The sequence below is a fragment of the Erinaceus europaeus genome, chromosome 3 (genome assembly GCF_950295315.1).
Source record: "Erinaceus europaeus chromosome 3, mEriEur2.1, whole genome shotgun sequence".
Taxonomy (NCBI): domain Eukaryota; kingdom Metazoa; phylum Chordata; class Mammalia; order Eulipotyphla; family Erinaceidae; genus Erinaceus; species Erinaceus europaeus.
The window spans coordinates 55,520,197-55,546,087 of NC_080164.1; the positions used below are offsets into that span (position 1 = coordinate 55,520,197).

Here is a 25,891-nt window from a genome sequence, read left to right on the forward strand (position 1 = left end):
TGGAGGGCGGCACTAATCCAGCGCAGTGGCGAGGGAATCTCTTTAACTGGATTTAGTAAGAAGTTCTGTTCTCAATCTGAAGACTAGGGCTTATCGATATTTCTGGCTGCGGCTATTACATCCTAGACCCCGGAATCCTACGGTGGCTCCTGGGGGACCTGGCCCAGCCCGGCTGGGGGAGGCGTCCCACGCACTTTTGGCCTCCAACTCAGGTCAGGGAGTTGTGTGCATGTGGAGCCAGGCCTAGCAGTTTTCCTGATTTCCTTTCAAGCAAGAAAGAGTTCATTCGATCCCAGTGCTGGGGAGGCGGGGGTGGTGGTGGTGGTGGTGGTGGTGGTACTTTCGTTCTAAAGCTCTAGTTTCCTTGGGGAACGGAATTGTTCAACGCTCTCGGTGCGCTGTCTTTAGGCTTCCCCAGTCTCTCTGCGGGCCGGAAGGGGTTAAAACTCGGGTTCGGGCGCGGTGGGAGAAGGTGAGGCTGAGTGGTCCGGACTGGGGCTTGAGGACTGCGGCTCCCAGAGGGGTGGGTAGAGGGGGATCGTTTCTTTCTTGTTGGACCGGCTTTGTGAGCAAGTAGGGTGGAGCGGGAAGGGTTTGTTTGTTTTTTGTTTGGATCTGATCGGAGAAGGTAAGGGCTGCTTGGCCAGGGAGGAGCTGGAGTTTAGACCCGGAGTGAACTTGCCCAGAACGGCCGTGCAGGTGCTGGCCTGCGATGTCAGGTGCATCGCGCGGGCTCGCGCCGCACCTCACCAGTCCCGCAGGAAGCTTTAGTGCTGGGTGGGGGGTTGTCCTGTCCTGCCTTTTCCCCCTCTTTCTTTCGATCTGGGAGAGAAAAAAAGTTGTCTTGGAACAGTAAAGACCTGGTGGTGATAAAAAAAAAAAAAAGTAAAATTAAAGACCCTTGTGTTGATTCTCCTGTTGAGTATACTGCTGGAACAGTGAAGTTGTAGGTGCAGACTCTGGAAATACACACACACACACACACACACACACACACGGCGGGAGAGAGGGGACATCCTTCTGTGTGGGTGGAAATGGGATTTTAAAAGATCCTGGAATATGAGGCATAGCCTGGTCATTTTGATAGTTTCTCTTTTTCTTTATTGGGGGGGGGAGTAATGGTTTACAGTCGACAGCAAAATACAGTGGTTGTACATGTGTAACATTTCTCAGTTTTCCACATGACAATTCAACCCCCTCTAGGTCCTCCTCTGCTATCAGGTCATTTTGATGGTCTGATGCATGTCCCACTCCTTCCCTGTTTGTAATAAATGGTTTCTGCAGTTGTCTGGGATGTGAAAAGACAATTCATTTTTTCCCCAGTAAATCCAGAAATTTAGTTTTCTTTGGTTTGTGGAGAAGGGACTCCATCGCTTTGGGAGTCCTAACAAGTGGCAGGAGGTTCTGTTACAACAACTTGCTCCAGAAGTTCTTTGTGTAAAAACAAACATAAAACAAAGGCAAAACTTTTCCCTCCCCTTTTTAAAAAATGTGTAATGAAGTAACATTGTCTATAACATTATGTAGGTTTTCTGTATAGACTGTTATAATTTGACATCTGTACATTCTACATTATGACTGACCCTCACCAAAAGTCTAGTTTCTGTCCACCACCATACAATTAATGCCTTTTACTCTACTTGCCCAATTTTAACTCACTATCTGAGAGGCTATCATTTTGTTATCATACTCTGAGAGTTTATTTTCATTTTATTTGAAAAGTAAAAGCCTCAACAGAGGTAACCTACAAAGAAATCTTACCCCTATGGAATGCATTTCTTCAGTCTTTCTCCCTTATCTTTCTTGAGAGAAATTGAGGGTGGGGGTAGGTAGCATAATGGTTATGCAGAGACTCCCATGCCTGAGATTCCAAAGTCCCAGGTTCAGTTTCACCTCTCAGATCGAACCACCATAAACCCAGAGCCGAGAAAGAGAGAGACAGAGAGAAAGAGAGATTGAGACTGAAGAGGAACTAGGGAAGGAGAGAAAAGGAACCCTTGCCTCACCACTTGTGAAGCTTCTCTGCTACTGATGGGGTCCCAGGGCTTGAACACCAGTAATGTGTGCTCAGCTGGTTGTGCCATGGCCTGACCATACCACCACCTGACCCCTAAGCTTTCTTTCAGAATAAATTCTACATGACACCTGATTTATGATGTTTTAGGAGACTGGAAGTTCTATCATCTTAGGGCCATACATCAAGATGAAACGAATTTAAGGCACTATTGATTTTTTTCCTTTTCATTTTATTGTGCTTGAGCAGTTACCAGATTGTTGATAGGTGAAAATGCTCTTGCCAGGTTTGTAAATTGATTAAATTACTAAAACATGCCCAATCTAGGCCTTTCTTCTCCGTCGTCGTCGTCGTCGTCTTCTTCTTCTTCTTCTTCTTCTTCTTCTTCTTCTTCTTCTTCTTCTTCTCCTTCTTTTTTTTAAAGTTCATCTCTAGATTGCTTAAGACAGGTTTCCTAATCCTCAACAGGTTTGGTAACATAAGCCAAGAAGTTGTAATATTTCATCTGTTGACTTTTCATGAACTTTTAGTTTAATGTACCCATTGGAGAAATAAACATTCTTTAAGCCAAAAGGGAGAACGTGCAATTTTTTCTTTTCTTTTTTTGCCTCCAGGGTTATTGCTGTGGGTCGGTGCCTGCACTATGAATCCACTGCTCCTGGAGGCCATTTTTTCCCTTTTTTGTTGTCTATCGTTGTTGTTATTATTGATATTGTTCTTGTTGGGCAGGATAGAGAGAAATGGAGAGAGAAGGGGAAGACAGAGAGGGGGAGAGAAAGCTAGACACCTTCAGATGGGGTGCTGGGGGCTCTAACCAGGATCCTTATGCCGGTCCTCACGCCTTGCGCCACGTGCACCTAACCTGCTGCGCTACCGCCCAGCCCCCTAGAACGTGCATTTTAATAAGACTATTTAACTTAAATCTCCAAGAAAATCTTTGGTACAAAGTATCTGTCCTTTTTTAGCACTTAACTGTTGGGGAAGAAACTGTTTATCTGAGTTAAAGACTAATTATAATTTAAAGGAGTCCATTCCTTCCTTCTTTCCTTCCTTCCTTCTTGAGACAGATAGGTACATGTATATAAAAAGAGTGAAACTTCCTTCAATGCTACAGAAGCTGGGCTTAAGTCTGGGTCACTCACATGACAAAGCAGCACACTATCTAAATGAGCTCTTTACTTAGCCCACAAGTCTTTGATTGTAACTAATGTAAGGAAGTAGAAATGATAAAAGATTGAGACAGAAACATTTAATTGTTATGGTTACTCTTTTGATTGTAACTAATGTAAGGAAGTAGAAAAGATAACTTAAAAGACAGAAACATTTTATCAGTATGGTCTCCCAAGCCCAGGAATATACTTTAAATGGGCTAGGAGAGGGAATTCAGATCACTTGGAAATAATAACCATTCAGAGCTCCATTATATATTGAAAGTTCCCTAGAGCCCATATACTTAGGCAACACTAAATCAGTGTTTCTTAATCTAGGTGTCTGAAAGTTCTCACTGGTGTGTCCAGACAAGCTTGGTTTTCTTCTTTTTCTTTTTCTTGTCAGCCCACATTTTCAGCCAGAGACACCCCCCCCCCCCCCCAGTATCTTGGTTGCTGAAATGGTTTTGTAGTGAGGAATTCTATAGAACTCTTACCTATCTTCTCACTATTTTGTGTCAAGGATCTTTTTGATAGGCGATCACAAACATTTTCGCAAGTTGTAGATTTTAAAGGGTGGGAAAACAAACTAAATTTAAACATCACACTTATAGAAATGCTCATTTAAAACAATTACTAAGAGTTTAACTTTCCTATAGATTAAACGCAAGTTCATTTAAATCATGAAACTGTACAGATTGAAAGATATCACTGCCTTTTATCTGCATGACCAGTTATACTATTCCACATTGCCATACAATCACTGTTTTTATAAAATGTCCTTAGTTCTTCATTTTGAAGTGATATGTACTGATTGATTAATCAGGTCTGTTTTTACAGAACAAAATGATTAAATAATCTTCTGGATTGCAATATACATTGGATTTTCCTATATTCTCTAGTATTTTTTTTTTTTTTAGTGTATTTAATTTGCCAAAGATACTGGATTGTCAGAAGATTAATGACACAGTTTTGCAGCAGTTGGAGCTAGTTCATTTTTAGAAGTACTAGAGTCATTGGTATCTATGCTATTTCTATGTCATTTGACAGGTAACAGTTCTAACTTCATTTAAAAAATTGAGCTATTTGATTGTGTTTTGGAGATTTTACAAGTTAAAGATGGAAGGCCAAACTGCACTTTCTCCATATGTTACTATTTTACTTCTATAAAAGAAAGAACACGTCAAGTTCATGAAAAGTTTCATAAAGTTTGTAATGAAAGTGCTCTATAAGAATGTCAGTGCTAATGATAAATTCAGAAAATTCTGTGCTGGTAATTTTGATCTCACCAATGTTCCTTGGTTGGGGAGACAACTGAGGTTGATGATAACAAAATAAAGGCATTGGTCTAGTCAAACCCATGTTACACAATACAAGAGATTGCAGAAACATTGAATATCCATCATTCAAGCATTCATAACCATCTGAAGAAGCTGGAGAAAGAAGCAAGCTCCATATTTGGCTTCCTCATGAATTCAAAGTAGTTTATTTAATGGTACATATAAACATCAGTGATATACTCATTAAATGTGAGAAAAATGATCCTTTTTTGAAGGACTGGTAACTGGTGATGAGAAATGGATTGTTTACAATAGTGTCGTGTACAGTCTTTATCCTGACATGATGATTCGCCTGAAATGACATTGAAAGCAGACATTCATCAGAGGAAGGTTATGCTCTCAGCGTGGTAGGTTTTTAAAGGTGTCATGTTTTTTGAGCTCCTACAAAGGACCGAAGCAATCAGTCAGTGTCTGCTGTTGCAGTTGGACAAACCCATCATCCAGAAATTTCCTGAAGTCCTTAGTTGTAAAGGACCACATACAGATTTGATCACCCTTCAAAAATTGTTGGAGCTTGGACAGGATGTTTGCCACACCCATAGTACTTGCCTGACCTTGCACCCTCAGACTCCACTTGTTTTGCTCTCTTCAAAACTCCTTCTGTAGGGGCCCAGGCAGCAGTGCTCTTTTAGTTAAGTACACATAATGTGAAGGCAAGGACTGGAGAAAGGATCCTGGCTTGAGCCCTCCCTCCCACATACAGGGGGGTTGCTTCACAAGTGGCGGAGCAGGTCTATAGGTGTCTTATTTTTCCCTCCTCTGTCTTCTCCTCCTCTCTCAATTTCTCTCTGTCCTTTCAGCAACAGTAACAATGGGGGGAAAAAGCCACCAGAAGCAGTGGATTGGTAGTGCAGGCATTGAGTCCCAGTGGTAACCTTGGAGGCAGGGAAAAAAAATTCCTTGTGTGGTGTAACATTCAATTAAGATGAGGCTGTAAATCAGCACCTTGTTCAGTTTTTTTTTTTTTTTTTTGCTGATAAAGATAGGCCCTTCTATGAACCAGGAATTATAAAGCTGAGGGGGCTGGGTGATGATGCACCAGGTTAAGCACACATAATACTAATCGCAAGGACCCGCTGAAGGAATTAGAAAGTATAGTACTAATCGCAAGGGCCCGCTGAAGGAATTAGAAAGCTCATGGAGGGAGTCAGGCAGTAGCACAGTGGGTTAAGCTCACTAAGCGCAAAGTGCAAGGACCGGAGTAAGGGACCTGAGTTAGGATCTGGGTTCGAGCCCCCAGCTCCCCATGTGCAGAGGCATCGCTTCACAGGTGGTGAAGCAGATCTGCAGGTGTCTTTCTTGCTCTTTGTCTTCCCCTCCTCTCTCCATTTCTCTCTGTCCTATCCAACAATGACAACATCAGTAACAACAATAACTATAACAAAACAATAAGGGCAACAAAAGGGAAACTAAATAAATATTTTTAAAAAAGAAAGCTCATGGAAAGATGGCAAAAGGTTATTGAACAAAATGGGCAATATATTATCGATTAATCTTTGTTCTTTTTTTTTTTTTGCCTCCAGGGTTATCATTGGGGCTTGGTGCTGGTACTACAAATCCACTGCAGCCATTTTTTCCCCATTTTATTGGATAGAGACAGAAAGTGAGAGGAGGGGGAGAGAGGGAGAGAGAAAGATAAATACCTGCAGGCCCCCCCCCCAAAAAAAAAAATACCTGCAGCCCTACTTAACCGCTTGTGAAGCAGAGCTGCTGCAGGCTCGAACTTGGATTCTTGCGCAAGTCCTTGCACTTAGTACTATGTGCACTTCTCGGGTATGCCACTGCTCTGCACCCTGAACTTTGTTCTTTACATAAAGAAATGACCTTTGACAAACAAAGTACAAAATAATGTTTTCCAAATAAAAGCTAGTTTTCATAGCTAAAGATGCTGATATGTATGTCTATGGAAGTAAAACACAAAAGATGCTCATTAGTTTTTGTGTTTCCTTTTTAGTTGTGATTTTTCAGTATGTTTCCACTGAATGAGGAAAACAAGCATGTGGCCCAGTTGTTGTTCAGTACTGGTACCTGTCCAAGATGTATCTTCAGATTCTGTGGTGTGGACTTCCATGCACCTTACAAACTTTCATACAAGGTATTTTATGTTTTGTTTTTTTTAAGTTAAGAAATTTATTTTTAAATGAGTTCCCGAATACTTGAGGGCAATTATCTATGTATAACTCTTTATTGATTTTTTTTAGTACTATAGTAAAATAATTACTAATGGTAATACTTTCTGAATTGCTACTCTCAGAAGAAAAATCTCATAATAAATGTGAGTACCTTCTCAAATGACCAGATCTAACATTTAATGTAGTACAATCATTGTGGAGTCATTTCCTGGTGCTTTAAATTTTTATGCCTTTCCAAAAGGGTATCTAGATAGGATATCATAATGTGGTGCCTCTCATCAGATATTACTAAGATGTAACAGAGGAGGTGATTTAGCAGGTACTAAGACATGTTGCTGTGCATGTGTGAGTTTCTGGGTTTGATCCCTGGCACAGCATATCATGAAGCAGTGCTCTGGTATTTCTCTCTCTTTCCCTTTCGTGAGGTGAGTAAACATATATATATATATTTTTTTTCCCTCTAGGATTATCGCTGAGACTTGGTGCCTGCACTATGAATCCACTGCTCATATAGTCTTTTGTTTTTTGATAGGACAGAGAGAAATTGAGACAATGGTATAATCAGTAAATTGCTGACCTTACAAGCATGAAGTCTCAAGTTTGATCTCCAATATAATAAGTATCAGAGTGATGCTTTGATTCTCTCTATATATGTTATCATCAAATAAAGCAAATCTTTAAAAAATGATAATACACATACAGTAATCAGCATAGCATATATAGAATTTCCAGTTTTCAAAGTAGTTTTACATATTTTATTAGATATTGCCCCTTAAATTGAGAAGGGAGGGGAGCATAGAGAGGGAGAGATACCTACAGACCTGCTTCACCTTTTGTGAAGCTTTTCCCTTATGGGTGGGGAGTGGGAGGTTTGAATCCAGATCTTTGCAAAGATCCTTGTGCTTCATACTATGTGTACTTAACCAGTTGTGCCACTGCCCAGCCCCCTCTTCATTATTATTATATTATTATTATTATTTTATTAATGGGAGAGAAGAGAAAGGACATAAAGGGAACCAGAGAATCATTCTGGCACATATGATGTTGGGGCATGAACTCAGGACCTCATGGTTGAGAGCTTAAGGCTTTATCTACTTCCTGGGCTGCAATAAATAAACCATATGTATATGCATACATACATAACATATGCACACACACATATATATAAATAAATATATACACATATATTTATGATGTAACAGAGCAGGTGCTGTTCAAGATCTAACAAGTGGAAACATTGTATATATGGCTACTTTTTTTTTTTTTTTCCCACCAGGGTTATCACTGGGGCTCAATGCCTGTACTACAAATCCAACAGAAATAAATTGAGAGGGGAGGGAGAGAGAAAGATAAACACCTATAGACTTGCTTCACCACTTGTGAAATATCCCCGCTATAAGTAGGGAGTGGGGGCTCAAACCTAGGTCTTTGAACTGGTCTTTGCGCATAGGACTATGTGTGCTAAATCTGGTACACCACTGCCTGGTTCCACCCTCACCTTTTTTTTCTTTTCTATATTGCCATTTGTATTTATAAATAGATGTTTGCAGCCCTTTAGAAGTGAATACTTATTATCATTATAACATTACTACTAATAGTAAAAGTAATATAGAGAGATCTTTTATATTTGTGGTAATATACAGAGAGTTTTGACATTTACTATAATAATTACAATAAGATAAAACATTTGTGAAAATTTTTATTCTGATAGTGATGTTCTTTTCAGAGGCAGATAATAACTATATAATATTTTTGTTCTATTTTTATTAATTTAATAATGGTTTATAAGATTATAGGGATATAGTTTCTATAATATATGGACTCGAATAATCTTTCTTTCAATGTGATTTTGTTATAATGTTGATCAAGAGAAAATAACAGTGCTGACTAAATTGAATAAAATGTTCAAAGACCTACTTTATTATAGGTTATTTTGCTCAGAGTACCAGTTTTTTGTTTTTTATTGATGGTTTACAGAATACTCATTGAAACATGGGTGCAGTTTCATTATGCATCAGGACCCCCATAGACTACTAGTTTTAAGAATCTGTTGACGGTGGGAGTATAGCATAATGGTTATGCAAAGAGACTTTCATGCCTGAGGCTCTCAAGTCCCAGGTTCAATCCCCCATAACATCATAACCCAGAGCTGAGCAGTGCTCTGGTTAAAAAAAAAAAAAAAAATCTGTTGAAGGTACTAAGTGAGGATCCCCCCCACACACATACAACACAAACATACATCCTCAGTTTCTTATGATCTTAAAAAATATTTCCCAGGAATTAAGAATAGCACACATTTTTTCTTATTTACTAGTAGTTTTGATGATTTTAGAAATAATCATTATAGTCAGTACTCATTTATTGTTGTTATGATATGTCAGATTCTCCCATTTAATCCTGTAATAACTTGTTAGCTAAGTACATATTATAAAATTTTTTTATATTTATTCCCTTTTGTTGTCCTTGTTTTATTGTTGTAGTTATTATTGATGTTGTCATTGTTGGATAGGACAGAGAGAAATGGAGAGAGGAGGGGAAGACAGAGAGGGGAAGAGAAAGATAGACACCTGCAGACCTGCTTCACCGCCTGTGAAGTGACTCCCCTGTAGGTGGGGAGCCTGTGGCTCAAACCAGGATCCTTACGGTGGTCCTTGCGCTTTGTGCCACATGCGCTTAACCCATTAAGCTACCGCCAGACTCCCGACTTGTCTTTTTTTTAAAGAACTCTGGTGGTTGGAGTGGTTTGAAATTACAGCCCTATTATTTTCTAATTTTGTAAATAAATAGTAAATCAAAATAAATATAAATATTAAATTATAAAAACTTAAAAAAGAAAACAAGTCTCACTGGGGAAAAATATTTATTAGTGAGAGGAAGAGAGAACAAGAGCATCACTCTAGTGTATACATTGCTTTGGATTGAAATTAGGGCTTCATGCTTGAGGGTTCAACATTTTATCCATTGTACCACTTCCCTGGCCACTGTCTATTTTCAGATGAAGAAACAGGCACAGAGAGATTAAGAAACCTGCATAAAGTTACACAGCTATTAAATGAGAAAGCTAGGATATGACTTGTCTGACTCCAAAGCATAGAATTTGGAGCTAGATTTGAATCCCAGTCTCACCGCTTTTTCAGCTCTGGTTTTCTCTCTCTCTCGCTCTCTCTTTTTAAAATATTTATTTATTTATTCCCTTTTGTTGCCCTTGTTGTTTTATTGTTGTAGTTATTATTGTTGTTGATGTCGTTGTTGAATAGGACAGAGAGAAATGGAGAGAGGAGGGGAGACACAGAGGGAGAGAGAAAGATAGACACCTGCAGACCTGCTTCTCCGCCTGTGAAGCGACTCCCCTGCAGGTGGGGAGCCGGAGAGCTCGAAACAGGATCCTCACACCCGTCCTTGCTCTTTGCGCCACCTGCGCAAAGCACTACTGCCCGACTCCCTCTGGTTTTCTCTTTTGCAAATAGGAATTACATTTACCTCACAAGAATTGAAGGGGCAGTATCTAATAAATATGTAAAACTACTGTGAAAACTGGAAATTTTATATATGCTATACTGATTCCTGTATGTGTATTATCATTTTTTAAATATTACTTTATTTGATGATAATAGAGAGAATCAGAGCATCACTTGTTATAATGGAGATCAAACTTGAGACTTCATGCTTGTAAAGTCAGCACTTTATCAATTATACCACTTTCTAGACAATGTATATTCATTTATATATACTATAACTATAAAATAAGCTGATATTTCTGTAATTCTAAAAACATTATAATCTTATTCAAGTTTTTATTGTGATATTTGAAGTAAATATGAAAGAAGAAAGCTTTACTAATTTTTTAATATCAGATTATTCAAATAAACATGAAAATATTTGAAGACAATTTTTTTGTTAACCATGTTTGGAATTTGATTTAGTGGCTCAAGAAGTGATATAGTGGATAAAGCATTGAACTTTCAAGCTTGTGGTCCCAAGTTCAGTTCCTGGCATCATGTGTGCCAGAGTGATCCTCTCTTAGTCCCTTTTTCTCTCTTCCTTTCTCAAACAAATAAATCTTTTGATATGTTCTATTTATATACTTATAGTTCTAGTCACATAACTATATGTATACCATATGTATCTTTGTGCGCGAGCTTGTGTGCACTGGCATAGATCTTAAATTTTTAAAATAATTTTATTCAATTTTGAGCCTTTAAAAAAATTTTTAAATTATCTTTATTTATTGGCTAGATGGCCAAAGATCTAGAGGGGAGGGAAAGATAAAGAGAGACAGAAAGACACCTGCAGCCTTGCCTCATCACTCACAAAGCTTTCCCCCTGCAAGTGGGTACCAAGGTCTCCATCTTGGGTCCTTGTACACTGTAACTGCCTGGCCCCATATCTTAAATATTAATAAGTATTTATGTGGCCAGAATATGCCTGTTTGTATATATGTATATAAATAGTTAATTATTAAAGATAAAAAATAGGATCCATGTCTTAACAAAATATATTTAAAGGTTGCTTTCACTATAAGGTCAACAAATTGTAATCTGAGTGAATTTTGAAAGAGTTTTTATTTAGCAACTGAATAATAAAACCTAATTTAGACAAAACTAAGGAAAAGTCCTCTGAGTAATTAAATGAGTGGAATGTCTGAAATATGAGAAGTATTTTAATAGTGCCACTTGTTATATTTTAATATAAAGAGTTTCAAATCAAGTAAACCGAAAAGGAGCAGAATTATTCAATTAATACATGAAAATGTTTTGTGATAGTTGTACCAAAATTCTGTATTGCCAATGTGTGTTTACCTTTATTTAGTAAATTGTCTTGAAATAAGTTTTACTTAGTTGACTGCTTAATTTTCACATTTCATATTAAATATTGTTCATATGAGGTTTTAGTGATTATGCAATTATAAAATAACTTGGCAAGGAATGAAATTCAGTTTTCATTTTTATTTATTAAGAATTAGAAATCTTTTTTTTTTTTTTTTTGGCTGAAATGAGCAAATGAATGATCCTCACTACAGAACCACAATTCAAATTAATGAATTTGTGGTCTGGGAGGTGACGCAGTGGCTAAGGAACTAGATCACAGACCCCTGCAAGCGTCAACCCAGCTTTGACCTAGCACGTTATGATTGGGCCCTCCTCAATCGCTATCTAACAGGCCATGGCCGGTGCGCCGCTATGTTCCATCGCTGGGGAGCCAGAGACGACCCGAACTGCCTCTGCGGCTACAGACAGACTATGACCCACATAGTCAACGACTGCCACCTCTCCAGATTCAAAGGAGGTCTTGAAACTTTACATCAGGCTCAACCTGACGCTGTTGACTGGCTACGGAAAAAGGGCAAACGCTAGAAGAAGAAGAAGGAACTAGATTCTCAAGCATGAGGTCCTGAGTTCAATCCCTGGCAGCCATGTACCAGAGTGATGTCTGGTTCTTTCTTTCTCTCTTCCTATCTTTCTCATTAATAAATAAATAAAATCTTAAAAAAACAAATTAGTGAATTCATTAATGGAACTTTTCTGCCTCAGTTTTAGGACTTAGATTTCACTAACAAATGCAACTCTTTAGAAAATAAACTGTAGCCTGGTAGGACTTGAAAGTATGAAAGTGGACTTGAAAGTATGAAATGCTGAGTTTGGTCTCTAGCACTTAATATGCCAAAGTGGTACTTTGGTTCTCCCTCCCCCTCTCTTTTTCTCATAAATAAATAAATCCATTTTTTAATATTCACATTTATATATTATAAAAGGTAATTCTTCTTTTAATTCCCATAAAAATCAGTGCTGACTAATAAAATTGATAGCTTCAAAATTGATACAAATCAACACTGTATTAATTTATGATGTGTCACAATTTTACTCCATGTTTTGCTTTACTGTTAAGGGTATTATCAAAGGGTTATTACTTTTCTTAATAAAAAAACTGATTAAAAAATCTGATTTTTCAGGAATTGCTCAACGAACTACAGAAATTTCTGGAAACTGAAAAAGATGAATTAATTTTGCAATCTCCAAATCCACCTTCCAAAAAGATTAAACTACAAGAATTAGAAGATGGAATTGAAGGAATTGATAATCTGAATCAAAATGGAGAAAGAAAGATCTCTGTTGTAGAAGATGGAGACATTGCTTCCAAGGATTCAAATTTGAATGTGTGCAATGTATGCTTAGGAATTCTTCAAGAATTTTGTGAAAAAGAGTTCATTAAAAAGGTAACTAATTTGTTTTTACTATATGTGTAATTATTTAGAGATTTTTAGTCTTTTTTTTTTTTTTTTCCTCCAGGGTTATTGCTGGGCTTGGTGCCTGCACCATGAATCCACCGCTCCTGGAGGCCATTTTTCCCCCTTTTTGTTGCCCTAGTTGTTGCAGCCTCGTTGCGGTTATTATTGCCATTGTTGACGTTGCTTTGTTGTTGGATAGGACAGAGAGAAATGGAGAGAGGAGGGGAAGACAGAGAGAGAGGGGAGAGAAAGATAGACACCTGCAGACCTGCTTCACCGCCGTGAAGCGACTCCCCTGTAGGTGGGGAGCCGGGGGCTCGAACCGGGATGCTTAAGCCGGTCCCTGCGCTTTGCGCCACGTGCGCTTAACCCACTGCGCCACCGCCCGACTCCCAAGATTTTTAGTCTTAAAGCCTAGACCTTGTGTTTGTCTGTGTGATTATGGGTCCATGATTTCACTACTTTCTGGGTGGCTTTTTAATTCTTATTTTAGGTAGAGGGAGAGAGATACAGGGAAAAGAGAGCAAACATAACACCAAAATTTTCCTGGGTGTTGTCATATATACATCTTACTGGGTAAGCTATACCTGGCCTTTAGAATTCTTTTGATACTAAGAAACAGTATCATTCATTTTAAATCACAACAAAATACACTAAAACACTTTTTTAAAAAAAACAAGCTTGGGGGCCCGGGCCATAGCGCAGCAGGTTAAGCAGGTTAAGTGCAAGTGGTGCAAAGGGCAAGGACCCGCGTAAGGATCCCAATTGGAGCTCCTGGTTCCCCACTTGCAGGGGGTCGCTTCACAAGTGGTGAAGGAGGTCTGCAGGTGTTTTTCTCTCCCCCTCTCTGTCTTCCCCTCCTCTCTCCATTTCTCTCTGTCCTATCCAACAAGAACAAAAAGAACAACAACAATAAGCAATAAGGGCAACAAAAGGGAAAAAATAACCTTCAGGAGCAGTGGATTCATAGTGCAGGCACCGAGCCCCAGCAATAACCCTGGAGGCAAAAAAAAAAACAAGTCTAGTTGGGACACCTGGTTAAGCGTACACATTATAGTGCACAAGGACCCAGTTTCAAACCCCTGGTCCCCACCTGCAGGGGGAAAGCTTTAGAAGTGGTAAAGCAGGGCTGGAGGTGTCTCTCAGTCACTCTCCCTGTATCTCCCCCTCCCTCTCAATTTCTGTCTCTATCCAATAATAATAATAAAAAGTCTACTATTTTCAAATTATGTTTTAGCAGGTGATAAATGATAACTGAAAATCAATGATACTTGTATCCATATAGTTCCAACAATGAGTGCTATTCAATTAAAATATAAAATATCTTTCCTTTTGCTGCATAACATAATTGAAGAGTCTGCAAAAACTTAGCAGGCCTGTTTATTGTCTAGGAAGGTACACACTCAAATGTGGGGTTGCCTTTTGTTTACAGCTGTCAAGAGTGCCATATTTTGGGAGTCGGGCAGTAGCACAGCAGGTTAAGCGCATGTGGCTCAAAGCCCAAGGACCAGTGTGAGGATCTTGTTTCGAGCCCCTGGCTCCCCACCTGCAGGGGAGTCACTTCACAGGCATTGAAGCAGGTCTGCAGGTGTCTTTCTCTTCCCCTCTCTGTCTTCCCCATCTCTCTCCATTTCTCTCTGTCCTATCCAACAACAACTACATCAACAACAACAATAATAACTACAACAGTAAAAACAAGGGCAACAAAAAGGAAATAAATAAATATTTAAAAAAAACAAAGTGCCATATTTTGTTTAAAACAGTTTTTAAATTATGAGATGAACTAATAGAAAACTATTTTTGACATTTAGTAGTTTCAAAAGGTGAATCCTTTCTATTTTGGTGCCTTGTGATGTCACTCTTCCAGGATCATCACTAATAAGTATTTGATTTCTAAGTGTGAGAATTCCCTACTCAAAGTTTTTTTTTTTTTTTAACAATTTTTTCAGTCTTACATTCTGGGCTTAAAATGCATGTTATGTAGATTAATATGACATTTTTAAGGATTTACATATAATTGTAACACTATTTTTCAGGTGTGCCAAAAGGTTGAGGCCTCTGGGTTTGAATTTACCAACTTGGTGTTTTCAGTCTCCTTCCCACCACAGCTGTCTGTAAGAGAGGTAAGGTCATGTGAACACATAAAGTTATGTTGGAGTACATGCCAGAACTGTCTCAGAAATGGGAGGCATAGGAATACTCATTACTGTATTATGCCTTTCATATTTTTTTGTATACTTATTAAAAGATTAAAAGCAACTTGTAGCTGCTTAATAATGTTGAGTGAATGGATGGGAAAAAAGAACTGTTGACTCAAAGTTAGTTGATTCTCTAGCAGCAGACATTCATTGAACCATTCTGTGTGAACCATATTGGTCAGAGAAAGATTTTACAACATTTCAGAAAACTTTTGGGGCTAGATGTGTGCATTTTACAATGATAGGATCATTTCAGTCTAGTAAGCATTGTTTTCTGAAATAAAATAAAATAAGGTACCAACTGTTCTAGTAGAAAAAGGAAGAATACAGACACTGTAAGAACAGTAGTGCTTATCACAGGGTGGGACACATGACGTTGGTAGAAGGTGCAGTGACTTATACATACCATGCACAAGTGTGAGATTATATCCTGAAATCTTACCATTTTGTAAAATACCAATAATTACTACTGAGTTTTTATCACATATACTGTGAATTTAAAAATACTATTTTAGCACTTTCTAAGTATATTTCACTTAGAAATAGAAAATGCTGTTTTATTACCAGAATTATTCTGTGGTTGAAGAGGGTTTACTTGGCAGGACAGGACATATGCTTATCATGTGTAAAGTCTCCAGGTTCCTCAGAACTATGACCAAATGTTGTTCTGTTCTTTCTTTCATTTAAATTAATAAACTTACAGATTTTTAAAAAGCAAAAAAAAAAAAATCTAAAATAAAAGTAAAAATTGAATTTTTCCAATATAAACCTTATTATTATTATTACTATTTTTTAATTTTTAAAATTTTATTGCTAGGGCTCGGTGCCAGCACTACAAATTCGCTGCTCCTGGAGGCCATCTTTCCCCATTTTTATTGGATAGGACAGAGAGAAATTGAGAAGGAGGGGAAGATAGAGAGGAGAAGAGAAATACACCTGCAGACCTGCTTCATGGCTTGTGAAATGACACCCTCTGCAGGTGGGAAGCCAGGGCTCAAACTGGGATCCTTGCTGGGTCCTTGAGCTTCGTACTATGTACGCTTAACCCAGTGTGCCACCACCTGGCCCTCCCTTACTTATTTTTTTATAACTGATATTTACTGCTAAATACTAATCAAAGTATGTATGACCCTTTTAGTAACTGGGGAATTAATCCATTCATATAGTTTAGTATGTTAGGTGACTCTTGTATTATTGAACAATACCTTTTACCTATGTTTCTTTTTTTAATGTGAGACTAAAGCATTTTTCTGTTATTTTCTGTTATTTCTGTTTCACTTGTTTTGTCTTTTTATTTTATTTTTTAAACTTACTTATTTTTATTTATTTATTTATTTGCCTCCAGGGTTATTGCTGGGGTTCAGTGCCTACAATATGAAGCCACTGCTCCTGGAGGCTGTTATTTCCCTTTTGTTGCCCTTGTTGTTTACCACTGTTGTTGTTATTGCTGTCATTATTGTTGGATAGGACAGAGAGAAATGGAGAGAGGAGGGGAAGACAGAAAGGGGAGAGAAAGATCGACACCTGCACACCTGCTTCACCGCCTGTGAAGCGACTCCCCCTGCAGGTGGGGGCTGGGGGCTCGAACCGGGATCCTTACACTGGTCCTTGTGCTTTGTGCCGTGTGCACTTAACCCACTGGGCTACCGCCCAGCCCCTATTTATTTATTTGTAATATATTTTTATTATCTTTATTTATTTATTGGGCAGAGATAGCCAGAAATCAAGAGGGAAGGGGGTGATAGAGAGGAAGAGAGACAGACCCCTGCAACCCTGCTTCACCACTTGCAAAGATTTCCCCCTTGCATATGGGGACCAGGGGCTTAAACTGGGGTCCTTGTGCATTGTAACATGTGCACTCAACTGGATGTGCCACCAGCCAGCCCTTATTTTATTTATTTTTGGATAGAGACAGAGAGAAACTGAGGGAAGGGAGAGCTGGTGGTGGTGAGGGCAGGGTGGAGACAGAGACACCTGTAGCAATGCTTCACCACTCCTGAAGCTTCCCCCTGCAGGTGGGGACCAGGGGCTTGAACCTGGACTTTTGTACATGGTAATATGCGCCACTGCCTGGCTCCCCATTTTGCTTTATTATATGGTTCCAGGGGTGGAATCCAGGACCTTATGCAATTAGGCATGCGTAATACTGCTGTGAGCCACATCAAGCACATCCCTCTTCTCTCCGTCCTACTTCATCGCAGGGGCTTCTATGGTCTTTGAAATTTTAAAAGCAGATTTGTGGCTGTAGAGGGCACAGTGGATAAAGCCTTGGACTTTCAAGCACGTGGTCCTGAGTTTGGTGTCTGGCATCACATGTATCAGTGTGATGATCTGTTTTCTTCCTCCCCTCCCACCATCTCCCCTTCTCTCCTCTCTGTTCTCCAACCTCCCCCTCCCTAAAAAGATAGCATCTTTTCCAAATGATTGGAGACATAAGGACAGTTCCAACTTTCCAAAGGTGAAGAAAGTTCTTTTAACCACCAGCTGTTGATCTTGACTTTAAAATCCTGGCAAGATTTTAGATCAGGAACTAAAGGAATACATTGTAGGTGCTTAAAATAAGGAAGACTTGATTGTCAACATACCAGTTAGATTTGTTAAGAGCAAATCAGGTTTAAAAAAATGTCTTCATCATTTCTTCCTTTTACAGGCGAGTTGGACTGGTATAGCAAGGAACTCTAGTAGTATCATAGTGACTAAAATTCATCTAGTCATTTGACTGTTTTTCTTCCTCATGTTAAATTCCTGAAAGTGACAGGAAACACAATAAGGGTGTGACAATAACTGGATGGTTTGTGTGTAATTGGCTATACACAAAAGGAGCTTACTAGTGAATGGTATTAGATTAAACAGTATTTCTTCAAATGTGTAATGCAGAAACTTAAAGCTGAAGCTCACTTGGGCATTGAGGTGGCACAGGTGGGGGAGTATTGAATTTCTGGGCCTTGTCTCAGACTTCTTAAATCTGAATCTCTACAAATGGAAGTTTTCATATCTTATTCTGTTCATAATTTATCTCAGTGATAGTATAATGGGAATATATAAGACAGGTGGGTTTGACAGTTGGAAATATAGTAGAACTGAGATTCAAAGAGATTTCAGGAATAGGGAAATTAACAAAATGAAATTTATTGGGAATAAAGATAAGTATAAACATTATACTTAGATTTAGGGGAAAAAAGGGATTACCAAATAAAGGCTGAGGCAGGAGGGTCTCAAAAATTGTGTTTAAAGATAAGACATGGGGTTTTAGTTAATAACCCACTAATAATTTAAGGATTTTAGGTACGACTATTGAAAGAACTATTAACTATTGAGTTACTTAATTTGGAGGAGATGATTTAGTGGAATGAATTTATTTTTCTTAAATACTTGAGGGACTTCCTTATAAATGAGAGGTTTTTCTGCCATAAATATAGAACCAGGAGGGGGGCCAGGTGGTGACGCACCTGGTTGACTGCACATGTTACGATGCAAAAGGACTAGGGTTCTCCCTACTTGCAGGGAGAAAGCTTTGCAAATGGTGAATTGGAGCTGCAGGTCCATATCTATCTATCTGTCTGTCTGTCTATCTATCTATCTCCCCCTACCCTCTCGATTTCTGGCTGTCTATAGTCCAGTAAATAAAGATAATAGAAAATAGAAATGTTAAAAAAAAATCAGGAGGGAAATATTTTTCATCTACAAAGAATTAATTGCCAGAAAAGTGGGAAAAAATGTTTTTAAAGGGCCAGAGAGATGTCTCACTTGGGAGGGTGCCTGCCTTGCAAGGCCCAAGTTCAAGTCACAACATCATGCTGGAGACGTCTGGCATCAGGAGAAATTCCAAGACTGTGGTGTCTCTGTCTTTCTCTTCCTCTTTCTTCAGGTCTCTCTATCTGAATAAAAATATTATCCTGGCAATGGTGAAATTCCTCGAGAGAATTTTTTGCTTGGGGGGAAAAAAAAGTAAACACTTTAAAATCTTACTCTCATAGGTTTATCTTTACTAGCAAAGCCCAGTAGAGGGCAATATTGTACTATTGGTTAAACTCACCAGCTCCTCAAGGGTAGAATGTGGAAAAGTTTGCTCACTATTGGCTATGTATGAACATAGTATCTCTCTCTCTCTCTCACCAGGGTTATCTCTAGGACTCAGTACCTGCACTATGAATCTACAACTTCCAGCGGCCTTTTTTTTTTCTTCTCTTTCTGTTTCTAATTTTTATTGAATGACAGAGAAATCGAGAGAGGGGGAGATAGAAAGGGAGAGAAAGATAGACACCAGAAGACCTGCTTCATCACTGGTGAAGCATCCCCCCTACAGGTGGGGAGCAGGCACTAGAGCCCCAGTTCTTGTACTTGGTGATATGTGCTCTTAACTAGGTGTGCCACCACCCAACCCCTGAATGAATATAATCTCTTAAAATTTACTTTTACTTAGGTTGTGTGAAATAGCTACTCTTTGATTTGCACTTGGAATGGTTAGGGTTTTATTTACCTTTGTGGGCTCAAACCTGGGTCCTTGCACATGGTAAAATGTGTCCTGTACTGCACGAGCTATGTCCTGACACTTCACCCTATGTTTTTTTCCTTACCATTGGGGTTATCTCTGGGGCTTTATGCTTGCACAACTCCACCATTCCTGGAGGCCATCAAATTATTTTCCTTTCAGGGAGTCAGGCAGTAGCGCAGTGGGTTAAGCGTACATGGCACAAAGCACAAGGATCAGTGTAAGGATCCTGGTTTGAGCCCCCGGCTCCCCACCTGCAGGGGAGTCGCTTCACAGGTGGTGAAGCAGGTCTGCAGGTGTCTATCTTTCTCTCCCCCTCTCTGTCTTCCCCTCCTCTCTCCATTTCTCTCTGTCCTATCCAACTACAATGACATCAATAACAACAGTAATGACTACAACAATAAAACAACAAGGGCAACAAAAGGGAAAATAAATATTAAAAATTGTTTTCCTTTCTTTTCTGTAGTGGGTGAGAGAGAGGAAAAAAGAGATAGAAGGATGGGGGAGGAGAGACATTTATAGCACTCATGAAGCTTCCCCTCTGTAGGTGGGAATTGGGGGCTTGAACTCAGATCATCATGCATGCAAGCATATGCACTCTTCTAGGTGAGCCCCCACCTAGCCCTCACCCTCTATCTTAAAAAAATTTTTAAAAAAATGCAAAGAAAGTACACCTAGAATAGTGAAATAAATCATGCAGGCATGAAGTTCTAGTGAAAACAAGAGTAATAACAATAATGATAAAATAAACTTTTAAGTGTAAAGAAAGCAATGAGGGCTAGGTGGTAGTTCACCTAGTAGAGCCCATTCAGGGACCTGGGTTCCAGCCCTCCAGCCCCCACCTGCACTCAGGAGACAGGGAGCTTCACAACCAGTAGAGCAGTGCTGTAGGTGTCTCTCTTCTCTGTCTTTCTCATTACCTCTATAACAACAAAAAAGAAGGCCTCTGGGAATAGTGAAGTTATACAGGCATCAAGTCCCAGTAATAACCCTGGTAGCAAAGACAGAAAAAAAGAAAGCTATTAATTTCTTGTCCTAAAAGTGCATAAATTTGTGTTTGCATCTGTGCCTTTGAAGTCGCCAGCTATTAATCTGGGATTTTTCTTAACTGGGTACTCCAGCAGTTTCCCCAACTATAATTGACATAGCTTGTTTCATCAAAAGGGCAATGCTGGACAGGGGTAGATAGCATAATGGCTATGTAAAGAGACACTCATGCCTGAGGCTCCAAAGTCACAGGTTCAATCCCCTGTACCACCAAAAGTCACAGCTGAGCAGTGCTCTGGTAAAATAAATAAAATAAAGCATTTAAAAAAAAAAGGTCCCAAGTTCAAACCCGACAGCACATTGTACTAAAAGGGCAATGCTTTTCTAATGCTGTTTAGCTCCATGGACAATTTGATGAGATTACTTTGACTTCTAGTAGAGAGAGAACTACACTTTGAAGTTCATAGTGTGTATTGGCCTGAGCCTATCTTCATGCTGATTTAGCTTGCTAATTTTCTATATTTTGTTCATTTTCCATGACTTCTCATTTTTAATTTGTATGGCAGGCATCCTGTCTATGCCAGATTTTCTTCTCTCAGCCACTATTTAATAGCAACTCATTTATTGAAGAGATGTTGATTTACAGGATTTTTGTTGTCATGGTACATTTCCACAGTTCCCAAAGACAGGTACTAATACATTTCATCTTTCCAAGAACTTAGGTCCTTAACTTCCCTTAATGCTCCTCCCTTCTGAGTCCCTGAATCTGCTGCAACAGTAGGTGAAAAATAGATTAGATAGATAGATAGGAAATATTAAGAAAAAAAAAAAAGAGGAAAGGAACAACTCAAGGCTCACTTCAACTGACACTTTTTCCGAGTTTACTGATTTTCAGAATTTGTTGTTTCTTACTTATTTATTTATTCATTTATTTTTGCCTCCATGGCTATTGCTGGGTCATGATGCCAACACCATGAACCCACTGCTCCTGGAGGCTATTTTTTTCCCCTTTTGTTGCCCTTGTTGTTTTATTATTGTTACTGTTGTTGGATAGGATGGAGAGAGGAGGGGAAGGCAGAGAGGGGGAGAGAAAGATAAGACACCTGTAGACCTGCTTCACCGCCTGTGAAGTGACCCGGCTGTGGGGGGGCTCGAACTGGGATCCTTACACCGGTCCTTGCGCTTTGTGCTATGTGCGCTTAACCCGTTGCACTACTGCTGGACCCCCTGCTTTTTATTTTATTAGGTTAGTTTGTTAAAACTTGTTTCAAGGCCCGGAAGGTAGCTCACCCAGTAGATTACATATATTACTACATGCAAAGACTTCGGTTTAAACCCTTGGCCACTGCATGGGAGTAAGTTTCACAGGCAATGGAACAGTGCTCAGTTGTCTTTCCTGCCTTCTATGTCTCTCTCTCCCTCAGTGTCTCTCTGTGTCTCACTTTCTATCTGGAAAAAAAAAATAGTGACTACTGTGAGCAGAGAATTTGTGCAGGCAACTGAGTCCCAGTGATAATCTGGATCAAAACAGTAAAGAAAAATTTACTTCAATACTGTATGCCCCACTTGCCCAAACAAAGCATGCTTTTACAAAGTTCCTGAATAATGTGTTGAAAAATATTCATTGCCAGTAACACTCACTTGGATAGAGTGCTGCTTTGCCATATGCTTGGCCCAGTTTCAAGCCTGATCCCCACTGCACTGAAGGAAGATTTGGTGCTTTGGTGACTTTCACCCTTTTCCTATGCCTCTCTGCTTCTCTGCCCCTATCTAAAAATAAAACCAAACAAAACATCTCTTCTGTTAAGGGTCTTTATACTACCCACGAGTGGACTGGAGAAGAGGGCAGGAACCTTATATGTTTTACATACAACTTAAAAAAACCTTCCCAGGTAATGTAGCAACTCTGATCTATCTCTCTTATAAGAGACAATTCTAATAGTGCTTTCCCCTGATGGTGGTGCAGTGTTTTGATTCTCTCACTTTCACTCATTCTTTCTCCTAAAAATATGTAACAAGGGACTGGAAGATAGCTTACCTAGTAGAATGCACACTTTACCCTACCCGAAGTCTTGGGCTCGAGCTTCCATTTACTATGTGATAGCACCACACAACAGATCTTCACAAGAATTGAAGCATTGCTGTGATGTTTTCCCTCTTCTTCTGTGTGTTCTTCCTCCCTTCCTCTCTCTCCCCCTTTCACCCTCTCCATGGAAAAAAAGTTCACTAGAAGTGAAGGAACTGCACATATATGAAATCTCAGTGAAGCCCTACTGGCAAGAAAAAGGAATAATAAGCAAACAAAAACACAAGGGGGGCCAGGTGATGGCTCACCTGGTTAAATGCACACACTATAGTGCACAAGGACCCAGGTTCCCACTTGCAGGGAGAAAGCTTCAAGAGTGGTGAAGCAGTGCTGAACTGCTTAGCATGGGTATACTTCTATAAATCCTGCTTTCTTCTTTGTACTCCCCACCTATAGTGGGAAGTGTTAAGTGACTGACTTACAGTCTCCAGAACCCTCCATACACCCTCTTGCCTTTGAACTATAGATTTTCTATGTTTGAGGTGTGTGTGTGTGTGTGTGTGTGTGTGTGTGTGTGATTTCCAGTGCTTTATTGCTCCAGGCTGTCTTTTTTAGATAGAAGGAGCTAGACAGAGAGAGAGGAGGAGGGGGGGAGAAGGAGGAAGGAAAGGAGGAGGAGGAAAGAGGAAGAGAGAGAGAGGGAGAATGAGCACACATGCCTACCTTTTAGTCTAGTACTTATTTCCCTCTATCAGGAATTATAATTTCTGGTGTCTTTAAGGCTAGTCAGGCAGCAAATATAAGAGAAGTGGAATGTCTTTTATGGTTATTCTGTCAATTTTTTTTTGGAACATATGTATCTCTCATACTCCATTTTCCTATGCATAATAAAGAAATATTTTGGTCCAGGGAAATATTTTCTTTTCATTTTATGCTGCCACATAAGAAAAACAATGTAAAAATTGTAGTTCTGTTGTGACTCAAATTATAGAATGTTAAATGTTCCTTCTTTGCTGTCATGGGATTTTAAATATACACAGATGTGACACTTATGCTTTGGTTTCAGTCTTTGGTTTCTCTCCCCCCCACCCCCCAGCTTAACACTCAAAACCTCCTGACCGCTACAGTTTTATCTCTAGTCACTGAGCCCTAGTCATACTATGCACGCACATACATACCCTGGTCTTTAACTTAACTGAATTGTAGTTACTGATTTTTATTGTTTCCCTGCTCTTCCTTCCACAACTTCTGTTTGAATCAGCCTCAGTCACTAACTCTGCTGTCACTCACCTTCATTTGGTGTTGGCTGAAACCCCAGCTTAGAAATCTCAAAGCTTAAAAGTTTTTTTCAGGCATAGACTTTCGCTCGTGTGTGTGTGTGTGTGTGTGTGTGTGTGTGTGTGTGTGTTTAACAGGATTCAAAAGCATTTTAGCAAGCTTTTTATTACACTGTCCCACTTAGGTCTTGCCTTGAATTCTCAAGTAAAGTTAAAGCAGAATCAGGATTAAATTGTGTGGCTTCTGAATTTTCAGGAGGTAACATTCTGTTCTTGGTATCAAATTTGATTACATCTGATAACTTGAATGTCATTTGATTCTGTTACGGAGGAAGAATTAGATTGCTTCCCCTAGAGAATGAAAAATTTTCCCACTGACTAAAGGATAGAACATTTACTAAAATTATCTCAATGACCTGAAAGAGAAGAATATATTGCTTCATCTTAGCAGAAGTAGGTCCAAGGTTTTTTTTTTTTTAAAGTGTAATTGAGAAATGCTGACTTCTTTGGGATACAGCTTCCCAGCCCCTGGTGTGTGATTAGGTCTGTCCAACCTGCTGGCATGCTTGATCAGGGAACCTGCAGAGGCCTAGGAAGGAAATACTCTATAGCAAGTCTTAGTTCCTAAAAGGCATTTGATTTAATTTTGCATTTAACATATGGTAATCTGAGTTCCCTTGGCAACCTCTAGTTCTGTCCTACTTTATAATCAGAGGATAGCAAGACTCCTTGCAGATGGGAACACATCACCTAGAAGTGGCTGAGGAGACCTGAGTTTGCCTCAAAAGAGGAGTTTAAAATTTAAATACTGGGATGGCTAAAGATCACCATTACTAGGTATTTGTTGGTATACTGATTTCCAATAGACTGTTAATACTTACAGGACTTTCAGGTCACATGAAAAATGAATAAGGTGGGGGGTCAGGCGGTGGTGCAGCTGGTTAAGTGCACACATTGCAGTGCTCAAGGACCCGGACCCTGGTTTAAGCTCCTGGTCCCCACTTGCAAGAGGAAAGCTTCATGAGTGGTGGAACAGGACTGCAGGGGTCTTTCTGTCTCTTTCCTTCTCTATCTGCCTTTCCCCTCTTAGTGTCTCTGTCTCTATCCAACAATAAATAAAATAAAATAAAATAAAAATATTTGAAAGAAAAAGAAACTTAAAAAAATGAATAAGGTGTTTTAGAAGTGGAAACATAGTGTTATCTCACCTTCCTTAAGTCTCCATACTTTGAGATCAGTAAATTTTGGTTCCCTCATCTATAAGTGGATAGTAGTACTTCCTTTGCAGAGATATAATGAGGATTTAGTGAAATTGTATGAGTAAAGAACCAAGTAAGATTTCTGGTGTGGACTTATTAATTACTACTATTGTATTATTTAAATTAAAGCCTTACCTATAATCATCTTGGTTTAATTCTCTTATTCTACACATTGGAAAATTGAGTGCCAGTAATTTAGTGAATCCTAAAGCTATTTCACTTGACTCCCAGTATTCTGTGTATTACAGCATGCCCAATACTCTCTTCTCTCCTCTCTTCTTTTCTTTTTCTGCCATGGCTTTGTGTCTGCATGATTCCATCACTTCTGGTGACTCTTAATTTTTGAAGATAGCGAATGAGAGAGTGACCATAGATACCATAGAAACCACCCCATGATACCATAGAGACCATTCTATCGTTTATTTAAGTTTCCTATTTGCATAGTGCTTCTATGTGGTGATTGGAGTCTTACACCCAGGTCCTTGTCCATGGTAGAATTTATTTATTCTTAAAGATTTTATTTAGTTATTAATAAGAAAGATAGGAGGAGAGAGAGAAAGAACCAGACATCACTCTGATACATGTGCTGCTAGGGATTGAACTTAGAACCTCATCCTTGAGAGTCTAATGCTTTATCTACTATGCCACCTGAACCACTCCATGATAGAATTTACACTCTACTGGGTGAACTATCTGCTGGTCTTTTGCACATATACTTTCAAGGAGGGCTTGAGTAAATAGAAAGAAAGAAGGGGGAGATCATATAGTATTCTAAATAGTATCAGTTTGAGC

The 25,891-nt window shown here is 39.2% G+C and overlaps 1 protein-coding gene across 2 annotated transcripts in view; it reads left to right on the forward strand.

Moving 5' to 3' along the window:
- Window positions 1-338: 338 nt before the first annotated feature.
- PUS10 (pseudouridine synthase 10) overlaps window positions 339-25,891 on the forward strand; it is a 61,642-nt gene continuing 36,089 nt past the window's right edge. Inside the window, exons 1-4 of one of the 2 annotated variants that reach the window (XM_060187224.1) lie at window positions 339-523; window positions 6,457-6,597; window positions 12,585-12,848; window positions 14,897-14,983. In XM_060187224.1, the coding sequence (XP_060043207.1) occupies window positions 6,472-6,597; window positions 12,585-12,848; window positions 14,897-14,983 (477 nt within the window). In that variant the 5' untranslated portion in view covers window positions 339-523; window positions 6,457-6,471. The remainder of the gene's footprint in view (window positions 524-6,456; window positions 6,598-12,584; window positions 12,849-14,896; window positions 14,984-25,891) is intronic. The other variant, XM_007539640.3, reaches the window with a different exon arrangement.